The sequence below is a fragment of the Macrosteles quadrilineatus genome, unplaced genomic scaffold (assembly GCF_028750875.1).
Source record: "Macrosteles quadrilineatus isolate MER2022 unplaced genomic scaffold, UCM_ALF_1.0 Scaffold_5__1_contigs__length_97177068, whole genome shotgun sequence".
Taxonomy (NCBI): Eukaryota; Metazoa; Arthropoda; class Insecta; order Hemiptera; family Cicadellidae; genus Macrosteles; species Macrosteles quadrilineatus.
This window is the reverse complement of record NW_026542598.1, coordinates 33,893,748-33,904,358: the sequence shown is the minus strand read 5'-3', so window position 1 is coordinate 33,904,358 and position 10,611 is coordinate 33,893,748. Positions and strand designations below refer to the sequence as shown.

The 10,611-nt window shown below is 34.5% G+C and overlaps 1 protein-coding gene across 1 annotated transcript; it reads left to right on the top strand.

Annotated features, from left to right (window-relative positions):
• The first annotated feature begins 26 nt into the window (after positions 1-26).
• LOC128995511 (engulfment and cell motility protein 1-like) lies at positions 27-9,162 on the top strand. The gene is made up of 7 exons (XM_054420528.1): positions 27-271; positions 938-1,190; positions 1,368-1,532; positions 5,961-6,245; positions 7,661-7,812; positions 8,018-8,139; positions 8,923-9,162. Exons 1-7 carry the CDS (start codon positions 27-29, stop codon positions 9,078-9,080), a joined length of 1,380 nt encoding a protein of 459 aa, XP_054276503.1. The 3' UTR covers positions 9,081-9,162.
• Positions 9,163-10,611: the final 1,449 nt, after the last annotated feature.

Genomic DNA, 10,611 nt, shown 5'->3' with positions numbered 1-10,611 from the left:
TATAATCTGCATAATACATGGTAACCATGCAGTCTCCGAGCAGTGATGTTGTTAAAGTAGCCATCCAATCCAACAACAACGCGATTTTATTTAAGTTGGCCCAAGATCAACCTTTGGAAATAGTGATCCAAGAAGTTTGTGAACAGAGTCAAGTGACTTTTGAGAAAAACAAGTTTGCCCTTCAACTCTTGTCTCAAGTAAGTGACAATGACTCGTTTACTTACATAACCGAGTTTAATCGCTACATGATCAAGAACGGACACGAGCTTAAGTTAGTATATAGCGCACCACTTTTGGCTAAAATGATCCGAGAAAAACTCGACTCTAATTCTTCAATAGAAAATTTGCACTGGGCTTTGAAAAAAGCCGCTATTTGTAGCGCTGATCCAACATTTTGCAAAGAGTTCTTCCCTCTAGGATACTCTGCTCTTAGGAAACTTTTGAACGAATCTGTTCTTACAAAGGATTTGTTCAGTAAAGCACTCCAAGTGATTCTGAACCTTATAAAGAATAATTTCTTAAAAGCCTTAGATAAGGAATTTCTTTTACAATTGAAAGACATAGTAACAAGTGATCACCATATACAAGAAAGTATAATTGAAACAGCCCTTGAAGTCTTAGAAGCAATAGTGTTAGCTAAAAATGACTCGGAGTTTTTCACTTCTCTGGTCAGTTTGGATGATATTGCTCATCACCTGTGGAGCAGGGACTCTCCTCAAACTCAGAGCAATGTTTTAGCCTTACTAAATGCAATGACTCTAAAAAGCACTAAATTGAAAAACCAAAGAATGCTGCTTCAAAAGATGAATTCAAAGCCATTGAAAGATACAATATACACAAACATAATTTCAACAAATTCTCAAGTACCTGCCTACTTATCTCATGAATTATATGTGTACCAAAGTCTTATACTTACTCTTGATAAACAACGTTACAGGAGGGTGGTAAAGAGTGATTCATTCTTGCCCGATGTAGTTCCTTACCTGAAATCAAACACTTTTGAGAAAACAGTAAAGAAAGAACTTGACGCAAACTTTTTCCCCTTGAAGACTGCAAACAGCAACGTTTCCTTAACAAAAGCAGATTATCAAGATGAAGACAATTACAGTTTAACGCCTTCTATGTCCAGCAGTGTGTTGTACGCTTCCGATGATGACGAAGAAGTTGATGACACAGTTTTTGTGCCTGAGGTCAAACGCAATGGTTCCAAAAATGATAAGTTAATTTCTCAATTGACTTTTGATTGCGTGTTCTACTTTCACACGAATCATCATGATGATTACAAAATAGCTTTGTCAGATGACGGAAACAGTTATACTCGATATTTGCAAACTTGTGAACAAATAGTGCAACTTCTTTGCACAAAGGTTCTTCGAATTGGATATATTCCGGAGAGGGACGAAACTGCTTACTGTCCACTCGTTTTTCTAACTGCATCTCCTTTCTTGGAGGAGCTCTTTTCAAAAACTGTTAACCTCATGCATAAAACCAAAAGGGAAATGAAGGCGAAAAACGCATCTGATTTGGAAAAGGTATTGTAATTTAATTTTGTAATTAAGGCAAAATATGGTTTCATAAATAAAATACTAACAATATTTTAAAACTTAACTAAGGAAATAAATCTATAAAAAAATTATGATGTGTAGGTTTTTGATTGTGATACTTTTGTTTTATGAGATATATGCTAGAGAATGGAGAAGCAGAGAGATTCTCATAGTTCTATTTCCTCTACTTATAAGTATCAAAACTTGTTTTCAAGATTATCTTTACCAACCATCTTCAAACTAAACTCCAATAATTAAGTATACTAAACTTGTAAGCTAATCAATATGTTGAACCAAAGACTAACCAACACAAGTAGACTTCCCATCCCGTTGTAAATTTTGAAGATCGTGTCTACTCTCTAGTTCATGTCTGGTGACACTAGTGGCTAGTGTCGACAAAATTTGGTTTCTCTTATTTTAGAGTTAATTTCATGATTTTTGCTTTACTGTTTGGTTATATAACTAGAGTATGAGTTGTTGTTTATGATTAGATCGTATAATTTGGTTAAACGAGATTTTGACTGAAATAACAAGAAACAAAAATTGTAATCAAAACACAACATCTACCTGTGCACCAGACAGAACTAACGATGAAATTAGCTTCAGCTGTTCCATAAGGGTGGGAAATCTACCAAGGGAGTATGTTTTATGTATAGTTGAACTTTATGAATATTTTTAAATTTAACTAACTTTTAGTTGCCTCCATCCTTGAGCTATTAGTTTATTGACCATATGATCTTAGCTTCAGGGTTCTTGTTAATCTAGAATTATATTGATTTCAATAAAATATTTCTTATTTTGTAATAAGAAGACCTGAAGATGCCACAAAAGCTGGTGAAATGTACATAGGGTGAATACAAACTACTAGCTCAAAAACACAGGTAATAAAAATATATATAATAGGCTAATAAAAATAGGTTTTTGCCCGGAAAGAAATCTTGGAAAGCTGGAAATCGTTTTTATCCTTTAGTTTTATATAGAAGTAAAAGGATTTGAAGTTTGTCCCATTTTTGCAGGTGAGCTTCTGACCTGGGACCACAAAAACCTTGAAATTTAGGGTTATTTTTTAGTTTTTACTAAAACGTCAAAAAACCGTCCAGCCTACAGAAAAACACATACTAAAGGAATTGTAGAGTATAAAATTCTGCATCCATTGAGTATATGGTGATGAATATTGAACCAATATTAAGCTATTTATAATAATTTAAATAAAGCTATTTTATTAAGAAATTATTGAACATTGCATATTTAAAATTTATATTTCTTCTAGAAAATGGATTCCAAGTACATTATTATTTACAAAGTAATTAATACGAATTACAAATACCCTCGCCGCAGCAAACCTGCAAACTAAGTGACTTTCCATTTACCTGGCTGGATTTATACTAAAATATTCCCTAAAAATTGTCAGATTTATTTCCTATTTAATTAACATTAATTTTAGTGACTACTTAGGTTTGCTGCTACAGGGAAGATATTGAGATGTGTTTTTTATTGCAATGTCGATAGCTTAGTATTAAATAAACAAAGTTTTCAAATTTGGTTTAAATATATCCATAAACATGCAAAATACAACAATTTATTTATTCTCCATAAGAATAACATGGGAATTTAAATTTACAATTTTTTTTAACTATCCCTGTAACCGTTGGGCATACAACAACGCTTCAATATACAAATAAATTATTTATTTGTTTAAGCTCTACAAAATGGTTTGGAGAGAAATTATGAAATTTTGTGCTCTTGGGGCCAAAAATGGGAAAATCTATTTTTACCCCATAAAACCCCCGCTCCCATAGTACGATTATGATGGTTCGTGAACTCATTAGGATAAATGTAGGTTTACACGTTTGTACCAAATTTCATCAAAATCGGATCATTGAACATTGGATATTTAACATTTATATTACTTCTAGAAAATGGATTCCAAGTACATTATTATTTACAAAGTAATTAATACGAATTACAAAAAACTGTTTAGATTTATTTGCCTCTTTTGTCGTGAATCATGAATTGCAGGTCTAACTTCCTCCTCCTCTGTGCGCGCTCATAGCTTATTTTTGGTTTTTCTTTCCCTGGTGGGTTGGTGCAAGAAACGCCTTTAGAGTGTTGTATATATGACTATGTACTTCCTACAAGTGCAACCACTTTTACACCCTTTAGCACACTTACATGAGATAGCGTTAAGAGGATCTGGTGGTGCAGCTTCAACATTTGTTGGTTTTGGAAGTATACCATGCTTAGATAACTTCCAGTCCCAATCAGTACTCAGTAGGCTTTACCTTCCGCGTGGTTGAATTGAGTCTTCATTGGTTTCTCCATAGGATTCCGCCGAAGGAGTAAATACATTGCAGCCAGTGTCAAGTTTGATGAAACAATGTCCCTCACCTTGCCATAAGAACACTTTCTTGCAAATGAAGGAAATAAACGCAATCTCATAGCTATAAAAATCTCAAAGATTGAAGCAAGAAAACTGTGAAGCAAGCTGCCGAGGATGCAGATACTACTATCGTCATGCAAGCCATCTAACTAGCTCAGCAGTCAGAACGTGTTATAATCCTGGGGGAAGATATTGACCTCCGTAAGCTCCTAACTGCAATTGTTCCCAAATCAGCCACTATATACCTCTTGAAACCCGGGGAAAGGGAAGCCCAGCAATACGTTTTATTCCCCAGTGAAATTCAAATATTCTTCGACTTTTAAAAGCAATATCCTGTTTCTACGTGCATTTGGTGGCTGAAATTGCTTACTGATATTGGCTGGAAGTCATCTAAGCATGGGATACTTCCAAATCCCAACAAATGTTGAAGCTGCACCACCAGATCTTCTTAACAATATCTCATGTAAGTGTGCAAAAGGGTGTAATAGTGGTTGCACTTATCGGAAGAACGGAGTCATGTACGAGGCATTTTTTTAAAGTTCTCAGTTCCAGCGCTGCGATTGGCATTTTGTAGAGCTTAAAAAAATAAATTATTTATTTGTATATTGAAGCGTTGTTGTATGCCCAACGATTACGGGGATAATTTAAAAAATTTTAAATTTAAATTTCCATGTTATTCTTATGGAGAATAAATAAACTGTCGAAGTTTGCTTGTTTATGGATATATTTAAACAAAATTAGGACATTTTGTTTATTTAATACTAAGCTATCTACATTGCAATAAAAAACACATCTCAATATCTTCCCTGTAGCAGCAAACCTAAGGACTCACTAAAATTAATGTTAATTAAATAGGAAATAAATCTTACAATTTTTAGGGAGTATTTTAGTATAAATCCAGCCAGGTAAATGGAAAATCATTTAGTCTGCAGGTTTGCTGCGGGGAGGGTATTTGTAATTTGTATTAATTACTTTGTAAATAATAATGTACTTGGAATCCATTTTCTAGAAGAAATGTAAATGTTAAATATGCAATGTTCAATAATTTCTTAATAAAATAACTTTATTTAAATTATTATAAATAGCTTAATATTGGTTCAATATTCATCACCATATACTCAATGGATGCGGAATTTTATGCTCTACAATTCCTTTATTATGTGTTTTTCTATAGGCTGGACGGTTCTTTGACGTTTTAGTAAAAACTATAAAATAACCCTATAAAACTTCAATGTTTTGTGGGCCCAGGTCAGAAAGCTCACCTGGAAAAATGCACAGAAAACGTACCACTATAACCCAGAATGCCAACCGCATGGTAAAAAGCATTAAGCGGTTTGAGAGAGCTTTGCCTGTCAATCCATAGACAGCGCCACCAGCGTTGCCATGCAATAGCATAGCAACGCTGGTGGTGCTGCCTACGGATTGACAGGCAAAGCTCTCTCAAACCGCTTAATGCTTTTTACCATGCGGTTGGCATTCTGGGTTATAGTAGTACGTTTTCTGTGAAAAATGGGACAAACTTCAAATCCTTTTACATCTATACAAAACAAAAGGTTTAAAACGATTTCCAGCTTTCTGAGAATTATTTCCAGGCACAGCCAATTTTTTAACTAATTTTACTGGCCTATAAATATAATTGGAGTTCTTAAAAACATTAATACAAAAATACTTTTGTTAAATATTACTACTATATTGGGCTTGGTAATGTTTTTAACTAGTACAAACCATATATTTTTTAACATTTAATTAAACATTACCTTAAAGTAGGTACACCAGAATAAGGCAAGCTGGCATTCCTTAGTGCTGGCATTTTCAATTATAAAATTGTACAAACTATAAACTGCACTGAAATATTTAGTGACACATTTTATTGTTCGACATACTTTTAGTACACAGTAAAATATTTATTGTCGATTAAAACTTGAAGAGTGATTTGTTTATCTTCTTTCCTTTAGATTTACATTTACTACTGGTATGTGGTAAATGTATCGAGTCAATTATAAATTCAAAATCAGGTTTATACTTATTCACTCAAGGTATTTCAAGTTCTTCAAAGGCAACTCTTGAAAGCGCTGGAGACCCAACCTGTCACCTTCGATCAGTTAGATTCTGTTTTGTCAACGCTGTCTTATTGGGCAGTGAGGAATCAGTGGCAAGAAGAGCAGGTTGAGAAAGAACGCAACACTCTAGCAAACTCTCCCGCAGTGAGGCAGCTGAAGGCATCACTGGTGGGCGAGACTAAGGAAATCATCAAGAAACAAAGGTTACAGTTTGTAAAGACTGGGTCAGAGTTTCCAGTATGGAATGCTCAGAGAAATCAGGTAATTGGCAATCACTATACAGTACAACCCCAATTAACCGAACTCGGGATAACCGAAACCCGAGTTAAAAGAAATAATACAGTTCATACAATACTTCATAAAATAACAGGGATAAAATATGCTTTAACTTCAGTGGTTTAATTAAAGTATTTTCTACATTTTTACATTTTTGTAGCTGAAATGAAACACTGTATTACGTAGACATTGTTTTAATAGTATATTACCGGTACGTTACTAGTCCTGAAAATAAGTTTTTACCGGATGAGAGTATGGTCTTTCCCGAGCGAGACAAAGTCGGGTACGGGATTACCATACGAGTCCGGTAAACACATTTTGGACGAGTTACGTACAATATTTTACGCCATACTTCTAAATCTGTACAAATCCTTCTATATTACCACCAACTAAAGGACTAAAAATCACTAGTCATAACCTCTAAGAGAGGTTATGTTTTTGTTTATAACTACTCATTGCCACCCAAATACAGTATAATCAGCTGATTGGTGTACGGTAAAACTCATTACTCATTACAGTAAAGTAGTACGCAATGAAACCCCATTTGATTAAGCTGGTGGCAAACAGCTGTTTTCTGGACTAAATCCTTGTGTGGGAAGTTCGTCAAAATAGTGTAGTGTGGCGTAAACTCATTTTTCCTACACACCCTGGTAATACATAGGCTATTTTTTAGCATATGACGGGTTAACCGAAATATTGGTTATCCAAAACGGCTCTCCCCCCTTTATTTCGGTCAACCGCGGGGTTCTACTGTAAAACTGATTATTACATGAAGTAAGTTGGCAGGCAAGTTACCTACCCTCAAGTAACTTGAAATACACACTAAAGGCAATAAACCTGCCTGCCTATACTGGCCTTGTGAAAACGCAACTTTTATTTATTTTAGGTATAAATAAGCACAAGTATTAGGTTTTCTTTTACTAGAGAAGATTTATTGGATTTAGAGCCTTTATTAGCTCTCATATTTGCGTTTTTTCAACTTGACATATTTCTTTCTGTAAACATAATTTGCGAAGTGTAGGTTAATGTGAATAATACTGTGGAACTGTGTGGATAATAATGTGACTTTTTCAAGTACACTCAAGTAGGCTATGCACAGTTTGAAGCCGACAAAAACACACTGTTGTGGATACACAACCCAAAAAAGTATTTTGGCCTTGGGGATTCACAGAGTGACTTCTCAAAAATAAAATTATATTCACAAAACACTTTTTGCAATAAGCAATAGACTAACATATACACTCCATTGATGAAGAATCTGAAGCTTCTTATTCTCCAATCGTCTCACATTTTCTGAATCAAGCTTACGTTCTAAACCGATTGGGAGATTACTCATTATGTAAAGTTCAGTTATAGTTATAAACATTTTAGTACCACAGTAAAGCTAACGTTTTGTTTAGAGAGTGAGAAACAAGACATGGTTTGCGTCCCTCACTACAAACGAGAAGGCCATCCAGTATTACGAGGTCGAAGGAGAAGTTAATCAGCTGATGATGGAAGATGTTAAATCTATCGTAACAGGCAGAAGATGTCCCCACATCAAACTATCAAAGTAGGTTTTGTCTTTGACAGAGATTTACTATCTTGAAGTAGACCAGTAAATTCTGCGGCTTGATATATCTTTGACTATAGATTATATTTTCTACTAAAGGAATTAGAACTTTTTTTAAAGTTTGATGGTAAATTTAAAGGGGGTAGCAAAATCAATTTGCTACCCAATTTTTGTACTGCAAATTTAAACTAATTTGATATTTCAGATCAAGAGTAACAAGTGGAGAACTAGCGTTTTCACTCATAACCGAAGAATCTTCTCTAGATTTTATAGCTCCAACTCAAGAAGTCTACGACCATTGGACTGATGCTATTAACAGTTTGTTAGGTAAGACTATGATTATTAAGGTAAAAATATCGATGGTTCAAACTGACTCAAACATTTTTTGTTCAGTTAATTTTGACATTGGATACAAAACAATGCAGGATAGTCAATAAGTACCAGCAACCAGTAGGTTATGACATTTAAATTTAAAAAAAATTGACAGCCATCAAATTTTAAGTCATATTTCATATCAACAGGGCCGTTTTGTAGTAAATCGGCCCGAGCTCACTGCTTTAGAGGCTTTAGAGAGCTTACCAGGCCAGGGGCGCAAGAGGTTTTAGGTTTGTTGGGATGCAACAAAGAGAAAATTTCTCCTGCAGGGAAGGGGGAGGGGGCAAATATCTCTTGGGCCACATCTAGCACATAGAAAGAAATAAAAATATTTCACTGTGCGGTTAATATTTCAAAATCACTTAATATGGTAAATATACTAATTTTTTTCCTTATTTATTTTTTTCTTTTACTTAAATTTTTGTCAAATGTTAAATTATTTTGTTATCCAACTTATTCTATCAGTTTAAGTGTCTTTGAAGCTATTATAAAGATACAAAAATGTCTCTTAATTTTGACCCATTGACGCATATCACCATAGGCATATATTTTGAGTTTGGCACATTCTTTATTGGACACTCTGAGTAACTACAGCTACAGCACATGCCTTCCAGGTGGTTTTAGCCGTCCTCCTTCCAATAGTCAATTAGTACCACTGATGTCTAACATTACGGTTATTGCATCTTCTCATTGTTCTATAGGTGCTTCCTAATAAAAATATTTTTTCTTTTTTAGGGAATGAAATGAAGAGTATTGGCATGAAGAGAGACTTAAACTGTTTGATAGATATGGAACTTCGGCTGCGTTTGTTGAACCTGGATGGTATTGACATACCGGACGAAGCTCCCCCCATCCCCCTCGACCCTCCCAGCTACGACTTTTGCAATCCATGATTTATACATTCTAAAACAGTCATCGATTATAAGAGTTGTGCTTCATTTTGTCAAACAAAGTTTAAAACATTTCTTATAAAAACTAACGACATTTTTTTATCCTATTTTGCAAAACTAAATCATTTCCAGGGAATACTCATGGAAGATATAGGAAACATTTCCAGCTTGGATGTAAAGGATAAAAGTCAAAATTGACTCCAAAATGATAACTTATTTAGTCTGATCATATTTTATTTAGGAAACCTTTGCACTGTATGTTTCACGTCGACGTCACCAAAAAATACCTCAATCTTACACTACAGTATTGTGATAACCTGGAAAAATTGCCTGACAATTACATGAAATTTTCACAAATAAAGCAAGTTAATGCTGATATTTCAAAAACCTACTAGCCGAAACTTATAACTTATAAACTTAATACACCAAATTAATAGCCTGACACATTAACAAGCAATGAAATATCTCTTCAAGGGGTTACTAATGCAACTAACTCTTCTAACTTCTATTTATCCAGATTATTCTAATGAATTAGTTTATAATTTAAAATTCCATTTCCGTATATTTACTCTCACCGCTTACACATGATAAAGGTAGTTGACAAACTTATGGGAGAAAGTATGTGTCAGAATGCTGATACCGTTTATTTTCGATTTATAATATCATATATTGTATTACATAAAATTTTAACCATCCTATACAATTTACTTATTTAACAACTCTTAAGGTTCATAAACCATATTCATATATTGATTTGGAGAAAGTGCATGCAGGGTTATTTAATCTTTGTACATTTATAACTATAAAGGGGTTCGAGTCTTTAGCACAGAGAAGAAGCAGTAATTACTCTTGAGGAAACACAAATGGGACAAACACAGTGTGCTTTCAGCTCCAGTTGTGCCAGAAATACCTACTTATGGGGAGCAAGGAAGCGCCCAAACAGTGAGCACTGTGTGGAAATTCCTATCACACAGGGCACAGGTTCTTCCTCCACTGTGAGGATTGTAATAATTATGGTTGTCAGAGGGGATGTGGGACTAACCCTAGACACCAGCTACTATAGTGCTAGACACTACTTAAGTGTACCATGGAGTGTATCCTCTGTTCCAACTTATATGTGGTCTTTGGTCTTAGATAAAACTATTAGTTATGTTTTGCACTTAGATGCCTAGATGTTACACCATACCGTTGACAATATGGATACAGAAGTAAACATCCCAACTATATGGACCAGCGTCACCAATTTTTCACTAAAAAAGAATTTAGTCGTTTGAGTCAGTCACAGAATGTGATAGTGTCTAAAATTAAATTCTCTACCTTATTTTTTCTTGCTGACATAGTTGGTGGGTCATAAAAGTTGCTATAGCTCACAAGTCGTTCCATCAGCTTAACTTGGTAAAAAACATCATGTATTTGACTGACAGAAATTAGTTATATAGATCAGCGCAATCTGTCAGTGGCTCACATCAAATACGAGAAATTTGACTAAAAACACTGGCGACAACTTTAACATGGGTGATGGAATGTCTAGTTG

Coding starts and splice junctions, on each gene's coding strand:
- LOC128995511 (XM_054420528.1), top strand. CDS start 27: ATGCAGTCTCCGAGCAGTGATGTTGTTAAAGTAGCCATCCAATCCAAC. Junction 272..937: donor AAGAACGGACACGAGCTTAA/GTTAGTATATAG, acceptor ACAACGTTACAG/GAGGGTGGTAAAGAGTGATT. Junction 1,191..1,367: donor ACACAGTTTTTGTGCCTGAG/GTCAAACGCAAT, acceptor CTTTGCACAAAG/GTTCTTCGAATTGGATATAT.